We start from the raw sequence: 22898 nt of genomic DNA, 5'->3' as shown, positions 1-22898 counted from the left end.
TGTAATTAAAAACCAACAATATATTAGAATGGGCCATAATATTATTTTATCATGGTGGCAGGGGATATTAGAGGGAAGTGGAATTACAGTGAAAAAGGACAGCTAGCACTCCTGTTAGCCAAGCACAGTCATTGCTAAAGTTGATTGCTTAAAGCAATTAATTTCTCCGCTCTGCAATGCAAATGAAGCAATCTGGTTTTGAAGAGCTGAATTTAGTCTATGTCTGAAATTAATCAAGAACAAAGAACTAGGTTTGTATTAGCAATGAGAGCAGCAACAACCTAACTTTCTCTGATGCTGACAAGTAATACTCGACTTCGAAGTCATTGTTGATTGTTTATCTAAAATTAAAGAGTAAGAGTTACAAAGTGCCTCTGGGGGAAAAAAAAAAAAAAAAGGAAAGGTAATGTGTTTAGAAATCTCTGAAACGCTATCATTTTACTGCATTTGCTCATTGTTTCCCTGCAGCAGTCAGAAGAAAATTTCAATCCAAACTGTTCATTCTGGAGCTATACTAAGCGTACCATGACAGGGTATTGGTCCACCCAAGGATGTCGCCTCCTGACAACTAACAAGACGCACACCACATGCTCCTGCAATCACCTAACCAACTTTGCAGTCCTGATGGCACATGTGGAAGTTAAGGTAAGCTTTGCAGATTCACAGGCTGCCAATGCACTGAACAGTTGCCAATATAACAACATGTTCAGCTGCAAAAGGCAGCTGAACAGGGAAATTGCTGTGTCACAGTAACTCTAATGGTAGAAATCTTCTGTCTGCTATGGAGTGAAAAAGTAGACAGTCACACCTGTGCAAAGACTGCACTGATCTCCTGGCATGGGCAGCTCAGAACTGCAGATGACTGGTGGACAAAACTGGCCATTGATTCCACACATCCTTTGCATAACTGGTCCCATAACATATCCTGGCTCCATCCTTGCTCTCAGGGTCCTAGCTGTACCAGCAGGGAGCAGCAAGCACCTGCATGGTGGAACAGGAGCAAGCAAAGACTGCCTTGTTGGGTGTGAGTTGAGTGCCTTGCTTGCAACAGCTGGAAATACATTGCACATATCTGTGAGGTGTATGTGTAGAATCAGAACTCTTTTCCAGACACCAACTATGGGAGAAAGATACATTATTTGTGTCTCACAATGTGACAGCAAGCTGCACATAAAAAAAAAAAAAAACAACTCATTATATCATCCTGTCTTGATTTTGCATCCCCTAAGGTTGGTACATACCAGTTAGTTCCTTTGCCTGCACCACCTTTTTGGTGTAATACTGCTTTCTCGTATGAGTAACCCCATTGTAGCTAATGAATTTGTTCCTGAAAGTAAACATTCCTCATGGTGGTAGTGGGAAGAGGAGTGCACATTTGGGATATTTTTCAAGAATGAGACAATGTTTGAGTTATCTTTCATTTCCTGAGCTGTCTTTTCTGTCTTTAGTTGAAAACAGTTCCACTTGCTGTAGAAAGGAGGCCCTGATTCCTGAAGGACTTTGGCCTTGTGATTTTCTCTGTTGCACTGTCTCCATTTTGTGTGCCTTGCACTGCATCTAAATTGACCATTCTGAGCTAGATCCTTCTGTTTGGGCAGACCATTTCAGTCACTTCTATGGCTGCATTACCACAAAAGCTGTTATGGTTATAAAATACCTTTTCTTAAATAGTCTGCGGCTATCATTCTTTTGTATGCATTTGTTTCACTTAGTAATCTGAAGAGGAATTTGAAGAGCTAAAATAAAGTATATATTAAAGCACTGTCATGCATGACCAATGCTCAACAAAAAAGAAATGAGAACCTGGCAGCTCATTTGCCACAACAGCTGGGTCCAGCTGAGAGGAACAGGATAGATTTGCTGCTGCAGGATTATGTATCTTTTCTATTCTGTAGGAATCACTACCAGTCAAGGAGCTGTGTCATTAAATGGCTATGGCATTATCCTAGGAGTTGTCCAAATAAATGGTCAATTCAGAGCGTGTGTTTACAGGTTAACAGTATTCTGCAGTCTTAGAATGTTTTTGCCAGTTTCTCATAATTGCTTGAATATTCACAAGAAATGTACTTTTGGCTGCTTATCACCTGCCTGGAGTTAACAGATATACCTGAGTCACTGAAGTCAGAGGCTGCACCTGGGAAATGCAGATAGCTTTCCACTCCACTGATGTGAATGAGCATGATCTGCATGGTGCAGATACAGGTTAGCACTGAACAAGCCTCTTCTCAAACTGCAGCTAGGTCAGCCTTGTCTGCATGGCATTTCACATAAACCTCATTAGACTGTTAGCACTGGTGTTATCTCATCTTGCAGAAAAAGAAGGCAAGACCCTTGCTTGCCCATGCTCAACCAACAGGTTGGAAAGACCTGCAGCTGGAAGCTTCCTGAGTGCAAAGGCAGTGTGCTATCTGCCTGTGGATGCTTCTGGATGTTTGCTCTTAAGACTTTCGGGTCATGTTTTATAGCTTGGCTGCAGCCAAAGTATCAGTGCTCTAACATCAAAATTGGCTTCACTTTGCTGATTCTGATGCAACTGGACAGCTTCCTGGCATGTTTGTTTTAGTGATCATGCCAGTCTGAGGGTGAGGGCAGGTGGTACCCTGCAAACATCTGCAACTCTTCTCTCTAGCTGCTTGTCACCTTGCTCTTCCTTGTCCTACCGTATTCCTCTGGTCTGCTGGTGGAACTGGCCATCTGGCTATCTCAGTGCAAATGTAGGAAAATGTGTCACATTTCTTATCCTGCTGCAATGAGTTTTAAAAACTTTCTAGCTGAAAACCTGCTGCTTTGGAGAGGTAGTGGTTTAAAAATAAATGGGAATTGTTTGCATCCATTCACTTACAGCCATCTCTTGCAGATATGCTCTATTATCTTTTTGTTGTCTTGCATCTTGAACAAAAAGGCAGTTTGTGCATCTGAATTCTTTTAGTTGTCTTTGAGCTAGGGCAATCCCTGGGGAAAGGATGCTGTGTGCTTATGCAGGACCTCTCACAGTGGTGTTGGGGACAATGGACTAGCATCCCTAAATTGAACTGTCCTAAGCACTATTAATGATATTCTGACATTTTTGCCACATTAACAGTTTTCTCCTGTAATTAGTATCTGTGATTTACTGAGTTAAGGTTGGTGTATTTTTGGAAGCATGAGGAGCTTCCTTTGCTGTAATGAGTATCCTCAACACCCTACCTAATGAGACTGAACACTGCGCGTCGTGGAAGATGGACATCTGAGTCCTGCTCCTTAATCAAAAGCCAGCACCAATCTGACAAGTGTCACTTCTGCTCATGAATGATCTCCTTCCCTGGTTGCATGGCAAAAGAGCGTGTTCTGCAGAGGAGACCTTGGTGGCTGCTCTGGGAGTTATGGACTGGGATTTAATTATTAGCAGAGCGTATGTGGCAAGGCGGAGCTCGGAGGTAGCACCCCTGAGCAAATGATTGATGGCCATGTGGCTCTCAACTCGAAACAGCAATATGTCTTTGTCCAAAGGAGCAGAAAATGTCATTGACTGACCACGGGCGTCAGGGATTTATTGGTGTGCTTCAAGAGAAGGAGTTGCTGGGATCAGTTCCAGTCTTAATAGAACTCCCAATTAAGAAGAAGAGACTTTACTTTGAAGATACCTTCTGACTGGTAAAATTAGTTGGGCCCAGAGTTGTTTATGTGCCTAAACTGAAAGCTTCCCTTTATTTACATAGGGATTTGGGCATACTTGGAAGCTTCCCTCGAAGTGACTTTGGGCTACAGTGCATGGTAGCTGTGGAAGAAGGCATGTCTAGAAAAATCCTGCCCTAGATATTCTTTTCCAGGGCTGGGACAAATGTATTTAAGTATGGTAAACAGCAGTGCCCAAACCCAAGAGCTTGCAATGCATGCAGGGAGGACTTAGAACTGCTGGGAAGAGCCATGTGCGTGTACCTGTTGGTGCATCCCAGTGAGAGTTGACCTTCAGTACCCACAGTGGTCCAAATTACGCTTCTGGACAATTTTTCAGGGAAAATGAGAACCTCTCATTGAATAGAAAATTTAAGACTTGGAAGCAAATCACTCTTTTCATCAGCTGGGAAGTACATTTGGCCTTTGTTAATGCAGTCTTGTGGATATTTTGTTAAATCATGAAGTACGTTTAATGTAGATGAGGTCTGTGTTAAATGTCTATCTATTGTTTGTATCAGTGAAATGATCGTTACGGCCCTTAAATTCTATAAAAACATTGTAGTGCTCATGCCAGGAGAGGAAAGCCAGTAGTTAAATAAGTCATTCTTCCTATGTAATTGCTGCATGTTTTTTCTTCAAAATGTTTTTCATATAAGCTTGTGTTTTGCATCATAATAATTATAGCACTTGCATCTTTAATGTACCACGGGAAAATATGCAGCCAGAAAACAAGTTCAGTGCTAGTGGAAAAATGCAATCAAAAAAACCCACCCAAAACAGAATAAGCAAGGGTACCTCAGGGTAGATAAATGTTGCTTATCAGTGTGTAGTGAGTGCCAGAGCTTACTCTTCTTTAAGTGTATAAATAACTGAAGAGGAAGGAAAAGGGCAAAAAATAAAGGTGTTTTAACAGTAGCAATTAGTCTGTAGCTTTCAGATGTTATTCTGTATGACACATTACATCATGCTAATTATTTGGGGAATGAAACTATAAAGCAAGACAAGGAGAGAAAGGAATAAAAATATATGAAATCTAAATAGAATACAGTGGTCTATTGCCTAAAGCAATGCAGCCATTTCAGATATAAAGAGCAAACTGAAGTTATTGCAGTGCTGGCTTAACTGTATATTAGCACTTGTGGGATTAAGCAGCAATGAATGAAAGCAGAAGCGGGTGCAGGATCTCAAAAACACTTAACTACAGAATTAAATTACTGGAACTAATATGTGATGAATTTTGCAAGACAAATCATTCTGTATCATTAAAAGAGTTCTCAAAAAGAAGTATATTACACATTGCAAAAGGTAACTTATTGTAATGTTATTAAATAAGAACTTTTAATTAAACAGAAAAGTTATTGAATCTACTTGTCTTCAGTGGGATTTTAAAATTCAAAATACAGCTGTATTTGAGCTTGTGTTATGACATGGAATCTGTGATACTAATGAACTTCAAGAATAAGGGGATGTAAAATGCACATCTGGTTATATATTGCATGCTTCTGCTGTTACGAATGTCTTACCTGCAAAATGCTGTTAACATTTGTGTAGCCTCCCCTAGAAAACTACACAAGCCCTGTTGGTAAGAAAATCTATCATAGTCTCTGACTGACCTATCATGAATCACAGAAATTACCTATAGGAAGCCTATTAGGTCAAGTAATCTGTGCCTACAGGGTCAATTCAGAGCGGTATATCTGGCAGTAATCCTTGAGCTTTTTGTCTAGGTGGACTGTAAATCACTGCAACAAGTTCCTTGAGTTCCCAACTCTTGGTTTGACACACACCATTTTGAAGTGAGATGTAGCTCAGTCTTAATATTCCTTGTTCTGCCATCACTTCTTGCTGATCTGCATCTGTGCATTCCCTGAACTGCTGGCCCAGGTGTGTTCAGGTAACAACTTCAGAGTGTTCAGCCTGAAAAAAAAAATTAGAGCCTGCCTTCAAAAAGATTGAGACCGAATGCTGGAAGCTGCAGCATATTTAGTTTTGTTTCTTAGTTCTCTGCTTACAGGTGCCAGAAATTTGAAAGCACAGCAACTCATTAGCCATAGCTTCTTTTTCCCCTCCCAGTTCAGTGAGTATTTATTTACTTAATATCGACAGCAACTCATTAGCCATAGCTTCTTTTCCATTCCCAGTTCAGTGGGTATTTATTTACTTAATATCATTCCTTCTTGGTCCATGAGCTGTGACTAGATCCATGGTAAGAAACTCTGCCACAGATTGGGAACAGCATCACCCTGCAGGATTTCTTGATCCTCTACCCTAGAATTTAGGATGGAAATAGTTCTCATTTGCCAACACTGTGCCTTGTCCTGTTTATGGCCATCCCCTTCCTTTCTCGCTAAGAGTAATGTTTAAAGCAAGCTCCTCCTTGATTGGATTTTCGACTTTTAAACACATTATTCATTTCTGACTATGTGGACATCTATTTGGTCCTTACGTCTCTGTGCCCATTTTGTCCTACCTCCCCTAAATAAAGTCCTTAAACTGGGGAGACTGTAGCTGCCTTGATCATATTTTTTCAGAGTTGCTGTGTATCTCAACCATGTGCCTCTTTGATATCCAGTTTAAATCTCATTTTTGAAAGAGATGAATAGAATGAAGAAAGAGAGGAAAAGGTTATGCTTTGGCTCTTTAAACAATAAGCAGGGGCAAAGGGGAATGAGATGCCTCATAGCTTGTGCTGTTCCTTATCTTGGAAGGCAGCTGTATGTATGAGGACTGAAGGGAAGGTTATGGTATGGTGTAGCCCTGTCCCTGCTCTCCTGGAACTGGGCTGGGTAAGGCCATCAGTGTGACAGAAGGAGCTGATGATGCTGTGACCAGGTTTTCTGGGAAATCAAGTTAACGAGCCAGCTGCTTGGCTGTGTAGACATCTACACTGTGAGCTTGGCACCACCACTATGGCTTGTTTCTGGAGTTAGAGATGCCTTATAAGTAAGCAGAACTGTGCCACTTTACCAACTCCAGCCAGCAGGAGAGGGCCAGGATGTTGCTTTTACAGATCCAAACCACTTCTCCTCACCTGCATAACACGGTGTGATTTGCCGCAGGAAAGCTGCAGCACTGTCAGCACTGAGATGGAAACCTGGGCTCTTGCCACCCACCGTATCCACAGCATGGTTTAAAGTGCATAGTGAGATGAGATCTGTACCCATTTCCCTTTGTGTATGCCCGTGTCACGTTATTCTGGCAGCTAAACCACTTTGCATGAACGCTCAGAATTTGGAGCCTTATTTAAAAGATGGTAGTGAGGAGCCAGTGACATTGCACATAGGCTTTGAGGGGCATCAGGCTCTATTCCTGGATTAGATTCTGACAGTGCCCATGAAAGCAGGGCAGAGCTGTGCTGCCTTTGCAGAGCACGAAGGGGATGCACACCTAGGTGGCTACTGTTTTCCAGCAGAACAGGACTGGCTGCCTCCCTTGATGCATCTTTGGAAAGGAAGGACAGGATGGTTTCTAGGGCAGTGGGCTCCCCTTCCCAGCACATGTCCCACTTGGCCACAGAGGAAGGAAAGCCCCATTGGAATATGCCTGCATAACTACAGCAAGCAGTGTTGTTAAGAAGTCCAGGAGACCTTGGAGTTTCCTCCCAGTAAAGGAAGCCCAGCCGACACTTTTGGCATACCTACAAAACCATTTGCTTGTAAAGTTAAATCCTTTGTGCTTTGCCATGAAGCATTACAGCTAGGCTATAGCAGTAATCCTCTCTTGACACCAGTGATGGGAGAAGAGGGCAGAGAGAGCCTAAACAGCTTTGGAGAGCTGCAAATCTGAGAAGTTGCAGAAGCAGCAGTGTGCAGGAGTTCAGATCTGTCCCATTGGGTCTCTGCCCAGCCCTGCACTGCCAGCTCTCACCAGGCACCGAGTGGTCATATCTGAGTGAATCGATGACACTGTGTTATTTACAGCTTGTTTATTCCTCCATCTCCAAATATATTACTCTTTCCTTTCCTGAAGGGACAGATTAGGCAAAAGAATGTGTCCTTTGCTGCTGGCAGCTTGGTTTGGCTGCTGTTTTCTTCTACTGATGTTTTTAATAAGGGAGGAAATGGCTGTTCATCTTGGGGAGAGCCATTCTGTCATAAGCTGACATTCCCTGGGATTTGTTTTTATTAGCTCAGTTCTGCTGTGCCGGCACTGCCAGAGCTGCTCATTGATTTCACAGCCTGGATAATGGCTTGGTTGCCTGTTCATCCACTGTGGTGGCTGTTGAGGTTCCTGCAGCTCCTCCTGCACAAGTTTCTGACAGCACTGTTTTCCACCAGCTCTTGGCCCACCTGAGCAAAAGAAAGGCTTTACTCCAAAGCAAAGGAGCGAAGGAGCGTTTCCTTCACTGAATTTGGGGTCGGGTTCTTCCCTAAGTTACAGATGTAAAACTTACGTAACAAAGAATATTTTTACGTGTACATTTTTACAATGTTAGTGCAAACTTTTCTGCTTTTAAGCCTGCAATGCAGTTTTGGAATCCAAAGGAATACATCCACCTGGATGTTATTGTGTAGTTCGCTTAATAATTGTTCCTATCCTGAAAATAATCCACGTTTCAACTTACCTTTAAAGCTAGCATGGCTTTAGCTGTAACAACACTCAGTGGTTTGCATAAGGGACCCTGAAAGTCTTGATATACATGTCTTGGCAGTCATGATGCATTTGGGCAAGTTGGTATTTGATACTGTCAGGAAATTGATACTTGTCATGACATCTGGGATCTCCCATGGGTTCTGGTTGCCAGCATCTTCAGGAGATTATTGAGAAGAACAAGTTGACTGTTATCAGCACTCTGGTGGTTTTGAATGTGTTTCACATGCTTTAGGGACCTTAGGGCTTGCTGGGTTCTACAAGGATATCATTCGTGTATATGTCAAAGCTATTTTGTCCTTGGTCAGGGAGTGCTTGAACTGTGCTGGGGAGGAGCAGGATAAAGAGAAGATGTGCTTATTTTGTGTGTCTCAGTAGTTGAGGGAATGAGCTTAGATATTGCAACCCAGGCACACATGTCAGTACATGTCAGTGTACTATTTATTATACTTACCCCTGGAAAGTCTTGTGCCAATTGGGAAACTAGCAAACTCTCTTTGGCTAGTGGCAGGGATTGGTCTCTTCTTAGAAAGAAGAGTATTAATTTTAAGGCCAGTTGTCTATAATGTTTTCCTCATTGACTGGGATACTGGACTTGAAGGTATACTGGGTATATTTGTAGATGACACTTATCCGGGAGGAACTTTTGACTCCCTGGAGGATAGAGAGGCCTTGCAGAGAGATCCTGACAAACTGGAGGGCTGGGCCACATGAACAAGAGCAAGTGCTGGATTCTGCAGCAGGGAGGGGACAAGTTTGGTTATGTGTACAAATTGGAGGACAAGAGGCTGGAAAGCGGCCTTTCTCTAAACTTTGTCTTATATATGGGAAGAAACCCTGAGTGTTCCTTTTGCTAGGCTAGCTGTGCCTTGGAATTTTTGAGTCTGTGCCTGTGTCTGAGACTGGGCTCATGTCACCCACTCTTCCAAAGCCCTCATGGTTGTTGTCTCCTTACATATACACCTGCGTTAGCAGCATTGTCCTGCTCTCCCAGTCCCAGAGCCTTCTGTCACTTTTGCCTGGCAGGTCCCTTTGCTTAGGTGAGCTGGCAGGGCTGTTCAGAGAGACGTTATCTGCTGCTCCTCTGCAGACTCAGATGAAAAAGAGAATGATTTGAAAGGCTCAAGGTTTGCATTAGCTTGTTTTTGTATTGAATTTAGAGGAATGGATGAGCCGAAATGACACAGATAGAGGAATATCTGGCCACCAGGAAAACAATGTGCACTTAGTCTTCTTGGTTTGCTGGGTGCTAGAGGAGCTGCACGGAACAGGCATTTCTGTCATGGTCAAGCGCACTAAGTGCACAAGGATTTCATGCCTCAGTCCTGTACTTGATACACCTAGCTCCTGTGATATCAGAAATGCTCAAACAGTTCTGAAGGAGCATTTGGGGAAAGGAGACTTCATCTCTCTGCCTCCTTCAGAGAGTCTCCTTCGAAAGAAAACTTCCAGCATGGAAGAGATGGAGGGGAAATCCACTCCCCATCTTTCATTATCATTTGATGCCTATCACTCAGGCTAATAAAGCCAAAGAGCTGAAAGATTTGAGCTGTTTCTCACGGGTGCTGACATAGCAGAGTGTATATCAGGAAAGGCCTGACATTTGATGTGGCTTTATCATTGGCAGGCAGGCAAAGAAAATGGATAAATTAATCACCTTTTTCCCTCCATCTGTCATAGGTTTTTATCCCACAGGGAGGAAAATGTTTCCAGTTTGTCCTGGCTTTTTGAAGTGTGACACTATTGTATTTGCCAGTCTAAATAATGCCTAAGTCATCAAAATGCCAGAAGTGGAGGGAAATGTGAAAAGGCCCTGGAGACTTCCAGGCAGTCTTTTACTCAGCTCTTTGACTCTAACTGCTTAGTCCTGAGCAGCCACTTTGTGACTTGCCATGTATTTCTCGTTTTTTATTTACATTTTACTAAGTAGTGATATCTCTAATTTCACCACATCTGGTGGAAACCTGTGGAGTTACTGGTGAGTTTTACAATCTTGGTAAGGTGGTGGAATGCCCTCACTATTAGAGTCTTAGAGTTTCAGAACTCTGCCCTCTTTTTTCTGCTAAGCAAATGCAATGCAAGTTCAGGAGCAGTTCAGGAGCAGAGATGTTTATCAGCCAAGCCAAAGCACACCTGTGCTGCACTTTGCAAAACATTGCTGCTGGATTAACTGCAATGGCCAGGCTTGCATGGTTTGTGGTAACTGTGTTACAAGCGAGGGAAACACTCACTTGCCCAGCTTTCTTAACACCATTGTTTTGTTAGAATTTAAAACAAAAGTCATGTGAAAAGAGATGTGTTTTTTCCTTATATATTTTTTTTTTCTTCTCCTGAGGAGTGTTCCAGGGCTCAGTTTGACTTCCCTGGAGTTTTAACATAGGGCTCCAGGTCTTGAAAAAAAAAATGTTCTTTCTTGTTCCCCGTTGAAAAGAAAGACAAGACATTTAAGCGTTCTCTTTCTGTCCAAAACCTTCAAGCTCATATATGTCTGTGGATGAGTAAAGAGTCTTTTTTCACTGCTAAATGGTTTTAACAGACTTGTGGTTGTCAACTTCACAATGTAGTGTATGAAACATTTTTACACCTGAATCACAATGTTTGATGGTTCTTTATGCAGTACATCCTCTTCTTTGCCATGTTTGTGAAAAGTGGAGCTGCACTCAAGACTAGCTATGATGTCTCAATGTTTTCAGCAACAGCATCATTATTTCTAGGATATTCTGAGGTCTGAATTTGTCTTGGCACTCATAATTTGCCAGATACTTTGCAGTATGAGTTTCAGGCTGCTGGATTCAAGTCTAGGTCCATTTAGTCTTAATATCCTTCATTAGTTACTAGTTAATTGTGCCACGACTTGGTGAGTCTGAGGGTCTCAGATAATCTCACTGTTTACCTGGGATAGATTAGAAGTTATGCAGTATGTGGCTGATGATCTTTTTATTGTTTTATCTCCAGCACAGCGATGCAGTGCATGACCTGCTTCTGGATTTTATCACCTGGGTGGGCATCCTGCTGTCACTTGTCTGCCTCCTGATCTGCATCTTCACCTTCTGCTTCTTCCGTGGGCTACAGAGTGACCGCAACACAATTCACAAGAACTTGTGCATCAGCCTTTTTGTAGCAGAACTTCTCTTCCTCATTGGCATCAACCGGACTGACCAGCCGGTAAGAGGCAAAACGCTTTCTGTTCCCACTGCGGGCTCTCACCTCTCAGCATACAGGATGTTACCATGGGGTGAGATATATTCCAGTGCTATTTAAGCCCTGTTGAGCTCTTGCAGGGTGAAGTTATCAACTGGAAGTCAGATTCTGGTTACTGAAAGGAGATCAAGATACTTGCTTGTATTAGCTGCCTTGAGATCTCTGGACGGATGGAAAAAACTACTCCCTAAGCAATGCCTTTCCACGTTTATTTAATTCTAGATTGCATGTTGGTATTCTGCTTTAAAAAAGAAAAAGCCTTCTTCATAGCACTGGGATGGATTCTGCATTCTCATGGTATTTCCTGTTTTTCATATCCCTTCCCATAATACTCTGCCTATAACTGCTGTGTTGGAAAGCCCCTGATGCATGTCAGACTGTGCACAGCACCCAAGGATATTCACAGGGCATGTTGACATTTGGAAAGTCGCCTAGGCAGAAATGTTTGTGGAGAGACTTTGGGAGTAGAAACACAGCCTTTGTGAATCTACGGATAAACTCCAGTGCACTGGAGCACTGAAGTCATCCATCCTGCACACTTGTGTGCATGTATGCCTGCATAACTGTCTGTCAACACACGCACCAGTCAGAAACAGAAATCTGTGTGCACGCAAACACACATACCCTGGAGTTAACAGCCAGAGAGTCACACTGAAATTGAGGGTCTGACTTGAAAATCATGGGAGCCATGGAAAAAGCCTGCTCTCATTTTAGTGACTGTAGGGGTGTTGTTTGTAAACAGTATGCGTGCATATGTTTAATCAGCAGGTAGTACAAGTGTGCTTATGCTGCTTATACTATATACATCTGTATGTGTTTGTTTACCAAAGTATGTACATACCTGCTTTTGTATCTTTGAATATAATTTGTATGTACAGTTGTGTGTTTAAAAATTGTTCATATATATGTTTCCAAAGTGAAAAAAATGTTGTTACGCTGGAGATGGTAAAACAAGAACTCCTTCATTCTTATTAAACCTCCCAGTGAGAACATGTTTTTGTGTAAACTTGAGTATTACATTAAGTTTGTGTGGTTGAAACACTTTCTCTGGCTCTTTTGAAATCTGTCTACAGATTGCTTGTGCTGTTTTTGCTGCCCTCCTGCACTTCTTCTTCCTGGCGGCTTTCACCTGGATGTTCTTGGAAGGTGTGCAGCTCTACATCATGCTGGTGGAGGTTTTTGAGAGTGAACACTCCCGGAGGAAGTACTTCTATTTGGTTGGCTATGGCATGCCTGCACTGATCGTGGCTGTGTCAGCAGCAGTGGACTACCGGAGCTATGGCACAGACAAAGTGTGAGTGGGGCTTGGCTCTACTTGGACCTGGGCAGGAAGGTGGGAGAGGGGAGGATGGAGGGAAGTGAGGAGGCTGGGACACAGCAGGTGAAGGATGCTGTGCAGGCAGTTGTCAGCTGAAAGGCACGGCTCTCTGTCCCAGTGCAGAAATTCCCCACCATGTTGAGATTTGCAAAGGTGTTTTCCTGGAAAATTCTGTTGCGGAAAGTTTCATCGCATCGTTTATAACATCAGCAGAGGTAGCTCTTTCAAGTCTCAGCTTTGTATCAACAAGGTCACCCTTCTTCTCTAACCAAAGGGTATTTCTCATTTGCACGATGAAACATTGCTTTTTTCTTCTTTATTAAGTGTTCTATCAAATTATTTTGCTTGGAAGCTCAGCTAGATGGTGTCTGTAGAGTGCATTATGTTCTTGGTGAATCAGAGCAGCTACATCATTTACCATTATGAATATTCTTAAATGTTTTCAGTGTTGCTGAAACTGGAATCAAAGCACAATTTAGATGTTCATACAGCACCATCTAATAAAAAAACAGGGAAAATTCAACCTTTGATTCTCTTTGCCAGCTTTGTTACAATAGCACAGTGCATTTTTATTGATTTTTTTTTTTTAATTTAATTTCTTAAAATTAAGCCTTGTCAGGCTGTCTTTCCATTATCATTTAAAAATGTTCAGTCTGAAGGCACACGTAGCAAAAAGCGTTTCAAAAGCGTTTCTAAAATAGATTTTAGCATAGCTTGGGTCAGAGTGCGGCAGTAGTTGATACTTCGTTAAAACCAACTGCAGAATGTTCTCCTGAAAATCTTATTGGCATACACTAACCTGAGTCTTTGCAGAAACAAGTCTGTAGTGCAGTGGGACAGCTCATGATCTATTACTGTGCCAGCAGGTAGGCTTCATCTCAGGTGCATATTTGCATCACTCTCATTCCACAAAGTGGGAAAATAGCAACCTGAATTTATATGCATCATACTTTGTGGAAAGGAAATAGTCCATGAAGATAAGGGCAAGGGGAAGTCAATTTTCAGGGAACTTTATCAATTTATCCCAGCAGTATGACCTACCTTAACAGGCCTAGGGGTTAAAGAAAAGGTAGCAGAAGATCCAATTACAGTTTCTGGAATTCCTGTAGTAGGTGTATTTCCATCAGTCACCTCCTGCTTTTTGCCCCAATCAACTCTGCTATTCACATCCTGTCTTGAATGATATATAATCCCCCACTAAATCAGGTGTTGAAACATTCTGCTGAGGCAGAAGGCAAATTTATTTTTGCTGTAGTGTTTTGACCGAGACCCATCTCTTCACAGTGGCCCCTATGGGCCCACTTTAGGCTGTAGTCCAGATCCCTAGAAGGTCAGCTGAGATGCTCCCTTGCATCCGCTTTCTCCACCAGTCTGGTTTGCAGCCTAGTTGTTCAGCACTTTCAGATTGTGTCTGAGGAGATGAAGCACAGGTTTGCTTGCCCAGCTGCCTTAAAATGCTGTTTGCCTGTGTCTTCTGCAGCGTTACTGTTGCAGGACTTGTAGCAGCAGAGCAATTCTCATGCTGGTTTGAGATGAAAACTAACACCAAACACATTGTTGAAAATTTCTTATAGTAAAAGAATTTGCCCAAATCCAGGGTATCCCTTTGGACATGAGGCAGTAGTGCTGCTTTGGCATTTGACTGATTTGCATCTCTCCCCATTTATGCAGAGTCTCCCTTGATGCTCTGCAGGAACAAACCACATACAAATGAGTGGCAGTTACCTGCATACAGCGGCCTGTCTGTAGCATGGGAACACATGTGGCACCTAACCACAGCTCCTATAAAGCACCAGAGCAGCTTTGCATTGCTGAAACATTTCCACTCCCATTACATGTGCAAATTTTCCTTTTTGTAGCACAGCAGAATAAACAGCCTCCGTAGAACATGCTGCCTTTCTCTAGCCCAAATATTTCTGTACTTTGGTAGTACAAGAAGAAAGTTAAGCTGAAATTTGCTGGAGATGAGCTACAGAGCTTTACGTTTTTTGTGTGTTGACAATGCAGCAGTCAAAAGCCTGTGCCAGTAAAATCTCTTTCCCTCCCCATAGCATGAAGTAGCATTTTTAATGATTAAACATGTATACAATATTTTGCAAATAAATATTTACAGAGATTGATAGAGCCTAAAATATTTATTTATAATCTCTAATTCTAGTGTGCACAATTTTATCACATTCTCATAGTGGAAAATAAAAAATATACAATATGTTTTGTATGACTATCATGCTCCATCTGGTTGATGGATGATGATGTATTTTTCTGTGTAATGTTATTAGAAGGGTAGAACTGATTAGAATTTGTAGTGAACTATATGCCAGGCATACATAATTTGATTGCAAGAAGTTGCTTGGTTTAGCCGGGTTTTGTAAAACATCCTCTGGAATATATTACTTGCCTTCCTCCATTATTTATTGCATTTGTTTAAGCAGGACTTATGGAGCTGTTAGTGTTATTTGTTTTTCACCTGGCATTTGGTGCCACCCTTCATACATCTCGGAAAGATTTGCTTAGACACCCCGTGTAGGATTTCTTGATTTGATTTTCCTTTCTGAACCCAGCCATTGTGCCCAGATTATGTAGCCAGAAGCAGGCAATTATTCCTCTCTCTGGTTCTTTCTTCATCAGTTGGTGCTTGTGATTTTCTGCCCTGGTGTTTATATTGACGCTTTGGAGTAGCTGCCCTCTGAATTTACAGTCTTACACTTAATTATGCCAAGAATTGGCATTGTCTTTTTTCCTTTCCTTTTCTTTTCTTTTTTTCTTCGTTCTTTTTTTATTTGTTTGTTTTTGTTTGTGTAAGAGCAGTTCAAATGACCCATATTAGGGATTTAGGGCTCATTAGTTTGATGCTATAACTAGGCAGTGGCACAGTGATTGCATTAAAAGACCATCCCATGCAGGCCGGTTGGACTGTTAGTGTGAGCAAGCTGAGCCATGGTCCCTTTTGCCCAAATTACTGCAGTGTTACATCTCATGTCATTCTGACTTTCTGACTAAAGTAAAGGTGCAAAGAAGGAAGCTCCACTGCGAACACTGTGGTCGGGGGATCACAAGCAATTCCAGCAATGCTTATGTTAACTTCTAAGTAGACATTTCTTACACTGGCCAGTTATTTTCAGCAGCACAAGAAAATCTGAGGTCTTAAAAATAACTGAAAGCAAACATCACAGTCTAATGGCTATAACAAATCAGCTGCTGAGTCTTAAATGTCCGTGTCTCCAGTTTTGCTACAGAAAATAAGATACTAGGATTACAGTTTTATAAAGCTACACCATTTGCCTTGTCCTGTGTGTTAACCAAATCCATCCATCTCCTGCCTGGATCCGATGTCAAGCACTGTGGTGGGCAGCGCTGCGAAATGCAGAGGAAAAATGGCATTTGCAGTTGTTAGTGTGCAAAAATTACTTGTGTTAAAAATTCAGTAATGGACTTTAGCAACATCCCTTTGAGAAGACTTGCTCAAGTAGCAGGCCATCCCAAATTGGCAGTCAGAAGCTATTCCATATTCTCATACTATCCTGGGTTTTATATCAATGCCAATTACGAAACTCAGAGGAGAGCAGCTATGCTTTGAATGGCTCAATATATTCTGTAAAACGTACTTGTAGGTATATTCATCCACTGGTGATCAAATTCATTGTGCCAGGAATGTCTCTATAGTTTCTCTCCCTCCACGCAGTTTGGTATGCTATAAAGCAGGATATACATGGCAACCAATCCAGCTGTCATAAAGCAAAATGAAAGCCTGGGATATGTACACAGCCTCCAATTCCATCAGCCAGCCACCAACATTATTTGCATGTTAATGTTGCTGGAAAATAGCTTCTAACAATACAGTACGTCTTGGATGGCTCTGTGAACTTGTTTTATTTTCAATGTTTGCTCTGGGTATTTGGTGGAGGAAGCGTGAGCAATGTGGATGCTGGACTGCATTAAGCAGAACATATATTGCACCCTTGGAAGGCACGTCCTGCGCATACATATCCCATTACCGCACACAGACAAGGAGGCTGCATGGCCATGTGAAACGAACTACTGAACTCCCATGAACAACATGGTATGTTAGGGCTCTTCAAATTTTATGGTCCAACGGCAACTAATGATTGTTTATTGGTTATATTTAATACACACCAGGGATAGTTTAGTATTTGATTTCTCTTCATGCAGAAAACAGAGTAAACTCTTTGTAGTCTTTATTACTTGGGAAAAGCTTTAGGTGAATATAGTGACTTGTCATTGTGGAAAGGAAGGAAATTAAAAAGTAAAGAAAAGCGATGGCACGGAGCTCATTACAAGCACAGCACTGAACATGCTGGTGTGACTCTTCGAGACAGTAATGGGGTTTTGAGCATTTCCCACATCCATGGATGTGTGGATAATCTGCTCTGCATTGTGCTGAGCCCTGAAGCAGCTTGTTTGCTTAATGACAGCAGAGTATAAACTTGTAATAAGCAAGTCCGTGTTCACAGTGCAGCTGTGCATGGGGGGTCAGAAGTAACCCGGCAGCCCAAGATTAGCAACTTTTGGAAGTGAGTTGGCTGATTGCTTCCTTGTTTCAAGGAGCTCATTTATGCGGCTCATTGTGTGCGTGGTTTTGTCTTTAAGGAAAGAAAAGCTCAGTGTGGTACTTGTTTGATTAGCAATTTACATCTCTGCGACAGAATTGGCGGGATGCCTGTGTTTGGATGTTTCGTTCTTAATTTGCATTTTTAATGAGGTATGACTTAAATGGGCTCGAAGCCGCATTGCTTGCCGATGACCACAAAAAGACTGGCTTTCTAGAATCCTCACGTAGGTTAGCTGTAACCCTACAGCTTTCAGTTTAGCTACCTGAGTGTCATGTGAAGTTTCATTACAAGGCAATTTTTTATATTAAAATAAAAAATTACACCACCTTATTTGAAGCATGCAGAGAGGCAAGAAAGCCTTTTCTGGTTTTTGCAAGCTGTGTCTTGCTCTTGCTTAGATGAGACCATCTCTCACGGGAAGGGAACTGCTCTGCTTAGCATCTGCACCACATAGCTGGAGGGCAGGACCTCTGCCTGCCTGCAGAACAAATCAAGGTCCTGGCTTCTGCACTGCTCCCCATCCACGGGCACCTTCATCATCACTGCATTGTGTGCTACAACCAAAGAGACCAATTTTTAGGGGAAAGCAAGAAACTTCATTTGGCTCACTGAGGAAAAACTAGTTGCTTTGTACTGCTTTGCTCAGGCTGGCCCAGCTTTTCCCTCGTCTTGCTGTATTTCAGCTTTCAGCAAGCTATATGACAATATCTTAATGAGCAGGATGGGGACAGATGAACAAAATAATCTTGGAGGTGTGAGAGACCTCTACATAAGGAAGCTGTCGTCACTCACATAGCAAGGAAGCAAAGGTGCAAAAGCAACCTCCCTGCCAGAAGTTCAGTGGATCATCTTTGAGCTCCTTGTTGTTGCCAGGAGTTGACAAGCCTGGGAGCCATGGGGAAACCCAGAGCTCTGGGGTGTCTCCCAAAGTACTCAGATTTAAGCAAATAGAAGCAGATTTTACCCGTGTCTCAATCTATGCATGATAAGAGCCAACTACATCAAATGCGACCACATGGCTGGCCAGCGTGACTTAAAAATATGATGCTTTATGGTCATGGTTAGTGGGCATGGTGGTGATGTCTGACAGCTGGAGTAGATGATCTTAGTGGTCTCTTCCAACCTTTACAATTCTTCAATTCTAAGGAATGAAGAGAGGCACTTTATACCTTTCTGCTTGCCTTGGCTTTCTGAAAACCAGCTTGCACTTCATGCTGAAAGAAAACCAAGTTGCTTGGTAATTGCAGTTCACCACATTCCCAATGCCTGTGCAGCAGGGGCTGGGAGATGTTTTGGATGATGAACTTGCAAAAAAGTTCAAAATATTGTAATTTAAAAAGAAAAACATACCTCCTCAGAGTCATTTGCCATACAGTCTACTCAGCATGCATATCAGTGAGAAAAAACTGCAGGACTGTGTGCCTCCTGATCTGTACCAGGCAGCTGAGGCATAAGCACCGGTTGCTTTTTTTTTTTTTTTCAGGTATTCTTACTTAAATACTTAAATACTTAAATTAAAGGTGTGAGCTGCTGCTGTGCAGATACCCTTTTTGATGGCAAGAGACTCTTTACAGGTACTTCATTATTCTGAAACTTCTATTCCTCTGTCAAATCTACTTGCAATTGGCTGACATTTCAGGTGTTGTTATGAGTGATACACATATGTCATGATCACATAAAATCTTTCCTATAGGAAATCAGGCTTCAATAGTTTGAAGTCACTCATGTTGCTCCATCATGAGCAGTGTCTAAATCACCTTGAACTTCCACTGATGTAGAAGAAACAAGATTTCTGTGCAGTCACTCTGAAGATCTCTCAGTTTGCCTTGCATGTTTATGATTGATGTAGTCTCATTGAGTTTTTTGGTAAAAAGCTGCAGAGCTTATTCGGGACTGATTGTCACAGAAGTGCCTGTATTTTAATTTGTGATGAATACTGGCATGACCATAAATATCGGTACATCTTTGAGACTGTGGAGACCTGAAATTTATACAGTCAGGGAGGGAAGTGGGAAGCTTTATCTACAGCCTTGAATTTATTCATATCTTGACTTTTCTCGGTCGCCGAGGTTCAGGGCATGTTTTATTCTCTCAGCAGAAGACTGTGCTGATCTCTGCTGTGGGGCTTCTGGCACAGACCTTTCGGCCTATTTAAATTCCATTGGAAGGGGAAGAATTCAATGAGTGCATAGAGCTGTCATTTGAGAGACATCTTTTCCTCCATGATAAATTCATATATACAGTTCCTGTCACTTATCTAATTATGAAATTTCATCGGACATTTACTATAAGACTGTTTTTACGCTTTCTTAGTCCTCTGTGTATAAATGGAGCTGTGATTTGCAGCGTTGCAAACACGACAAGATATTATTATTTTAAACATCATGTGAAACTTTCTTAGAATTTATATTCATCTGTCTTGTACCCAGTCACTTCCATTTTATCTTCCTGTCGCCTGGAATGAGCTAGGAATGGAAATATAATTTCCCGGGGGCCTGAAAAAAATGGGGGGAGTATTAAACGCAGTTGAAATTAAGCGATTAATAATTTAGTTTTAGGCCATGAATCAATTTCATGGGATCACACAGACCATATGCAATGCTCGAAACATTAGTAGAAACAAAACACTCTGGAGGATCAGGGAAATAAAACGCTCTAAAGGGGAAGTCGCTGAACCTAATTAAACCACAGCCTTCTGTTATCAAAATCATGCTTCCTGTTTGCAACAAATTTGCTCTGATCAGCTTGATGGAAAAATGTCATCTCACTTGACTGTTGACAGACAGCTTGTGTTGCATCAGATCTGGAGAGGAAAGCTGAGGTTAAAGCAAAAAAGGCTCCATAGCTACTCATCGGAGCCCTTCCTTAAAATAAAATGTTTTAAGGTATTTTTTGATGGACAAAGAAAGCCCTAGCAGATAGGCCTTGTGCCATTTTCCCCCTGCTTCCTCCAAAGGTAATTATCTTATTCCATCAATAGCACTGTCAGAAATCGGGCACATAATTCAGCATTTAAATGAACAAGCAATGTAATATTTCCTGTCTCCCACTGGCGTGTTTTGCAGCTCACATTCTTCTCTGTCACTTGCTCACTCTTGATGTATGTCCTGGGTGCAGTCCTTGAATGCCTTCTCTCCCCTGTGTTTCATTACAGATGTTGGCTCCGACTTGACACCTACTTCATTTGGAGCTTTATAGGACCAGCGACCTTGATAATTATGGTAAGAACTCCTAATTAACTACTCCATCTCTCAGGTCAAGAAATAAAACTTTTGCTGTCCCTTTAGTCTGTATCTTTAATTTACACAGATTAGTTTGAGAAAGGCATGTTCTTCTGTGACCCCACCTGGCACAAGCAATTAGAGGCTCGTTACAGGAGGCTCTTTATGTGGTGAAATACTCGATCAAATCAGGGAGGGGAGGGCATGTAGTACATACTCTGGGCACTGCCTTGGAGCAGGTGCGCGGACAGCTTGGTTTGCGCTGTTAGATGCTCAGAAGTACCAACCTATTGTATATATATGGATGCCACCTACTGTCCCTGCTTTGGAACTTGTGCAAACCTTTGCGTGGATCATGCAGAAAAGGAGATCTGAGGTTAAGGGGATGTAATAAAGTCAAAACTGGAAGAGAGGTTTTATGGAGAGGGTCTCCTCCCCTGCAGAAGTTGAAATTCCTGTGACTTTTCACTTAGCATGTTGCTATCATATCAGCTACCACAGCAACAAGGTAAAGAACACAACTTTAGAGACAGCTGGAGTTTTCTGATACTTTAATCACTACAATATGGCTTCAATAAACCATCCTTTGTTTTGAATAGACTGGAGTTTGGCTAACACAGCAAACCAGGAGCTCATGTCAATACAGACATTGTCTCTGGTTCTTCTGCTGCTGGAGAGTATTTCAGCAGCCTTCCACACCAGCTCCAGCTGGGAGCTGCACCACCAGCCAAATCTGTTGTGTTTGTTTTTCCTCACACACAATGCATTCACAAAAAGATACCTTCCTTTTTTCATTATGTCTAAAACCCTGGCTTGGGCTTTTGGGAACTCCTTTCCAGGAACTGGTGACCCTGCTAACACTGAAGTGTTGAAACACCATCATGTCTTTTACTGAATACCTCAGACTCTTTTTGCTTTGCTTTGCGCTGTGCTAAGCATCTTCAACAAGAATAATTTCCCTGCCCATCTCCTCCACTACTCCTTATTTAAAAGGTGAATTCACAGAAGAAGTTGCTTTTTGATTTGCTTTCAATGAGGCTGGTTAAGCAAGAAACTTAGAGACTTTTCATGAGCGTGTACCTCTCAGACATGGATGAGCCATTAGAGAATTGTTTTTAATTTTCCGTAACGTCATTTGAAGCACTACAGTTGATGTTGGAACCAGCCCTATATCAGTAACATACACTGCTCCACAGCTTTGTAATGCTGTGACATCCCTGCTCCATAGCCTGCAGGCTGGCTCACCTTATAAAATACTTGGCAATTTTCTGTTATTCGGTCTGTATAAAACTGTAGTGAGAGCTAATTTTCTAGAGCAACTCATCTGTTACAGAAACTGAAACTGTTACAGAGAAAAGTCTGATTTCTTCCTATCACATTCTGCCATGTCATGTTGCCTTTTTCTTTCCTCCCTCTTTTTGCAGCTTAATGTAATCTTCCTTGGGATTGCTCTCTATAAAATGTTTCATCATACTGCCATACTGAAACCTGAATCTGGATGTCTTGACAATATCAAGTAAGTGGTTGTGTTTTTTTTCTTCCTGTCTGATTCTTTCTTCCTTTGCTGTTTATGCCCCTGTTCCTCTATGATGGCATGCAAGGAAACCAACTCTGCTGACAGCAGTGATAATAAGGTACTGGATTACAGCACTGCAGAACGGTTTCTAATGGATACCAACAAGTGGCTATTGTTGAAAGACTGTCTTTAAAGCGATTCAACTCGTGTTAGTGTTCAGTCAGTGCATTTTCCATTCAATTTTGCACGAAGGAAGCAAAGTTACACTTGCTATCCTTGAAGAAGGCAACCTAGTCCCTTTACATAAGAGGAAATTGCACCCGATAATTACCACGTAATTACTGCCGTCTCTACAGGGAAGGTGTTGAAACTGTTGATCATTACTATTTCTCCATGCTCTGAGTACAGCAGTCTTTCTTCTTTTCTGTTTATTTTGGCTGCTGACAGATTTAATGACCCAAATTCTCCCCGGAATCTGATTAGTTTCATCCAAGTTACTGGGGTTTACCTGGGAATGCCTATAACAGAGGACACAATCGCCAACCAAGGTGTGCTTACCCTTGGACTTAGATAATAATGTCTGAGCCAGGGCATCTCACTATCTAGCAAGCTGCCTCATTACATTGATGGAATATTATTCTCCATCACTGCTTGTTTATTCAAGTACCTCTGCCTTTAATTACTTGGTTCAGAAATACAAGTGGGATTTCAGGTGCAGCATGTGATAAGATGGGGAGCCTGCTAATTAATAAAACAATCTAATGAACTTCAGAAGGAAATTGTTGGTGTCAGTGCTTTACTGCACACCTAAGAAAGCACAGTGT

The 22898-nt window shown here is 41.9% G+C and overlaps 1 protein-coding gene across 11 annotated transcripts in view; it reads left to right on the top strand.

Moving 5' to 3' along the window:
• ADGRL3 (adhesion G protein-coupled receptor L3) overlaps nucleotides 1-22898 on the top strand; it is a 488842-nt gene that overhangs the window by 414284 nt on the left and 51660 nt on the right. For 10 of the 11 annotated variants that reach the window (XM_052682231.1, XM_052682224.1, XM_052682227.1 and 7 more), the window contains 5 exons: nucleotides 469-645; nucleotides 11203-11412; nucleotides 12522-12742; nucleotides 20492-20558; nucleotides 21983-22074. In XM_052682231.1, coding sequence (XP_052538191.1) covers nucleotides 469-645; nucleotides 11203-11412; nucleotides 12522-12742; nucleotides 20492-20558; nucleotides 21983-22074 — 767 coding nt within the window. The remainder of the gene's footprint in view (nucleotides 1-468; nucleotides 646-11202; nucleotides 11413-12521; nucleotides 12743-20491; nucleotides 20559-21982; nucleotides 22075-22898) is intronic. The other variant, XM_052682221.1, reaches the window with a different exon arrangement.

This window comes from Tympanuchus pallidicinctus, unplaced genomic scaffold, assembly GCF_026119805.1.
Source record: "Tympanuchus pallidicinctus isolate F22 unplaced genomic scaffold, pur_lepc_1.0 scaffold2, whole genome shotgun sequence".
Lineage (NCBI taxonomy): Eukaryota > Metazoa > Chordata > Aves > Galliformes > Phasianidae > Tympanuchus > Tympanuchus pallidicinctus.
This window is presented reverse-complemented; position numbering and strand designations above follow the sequence as displayed.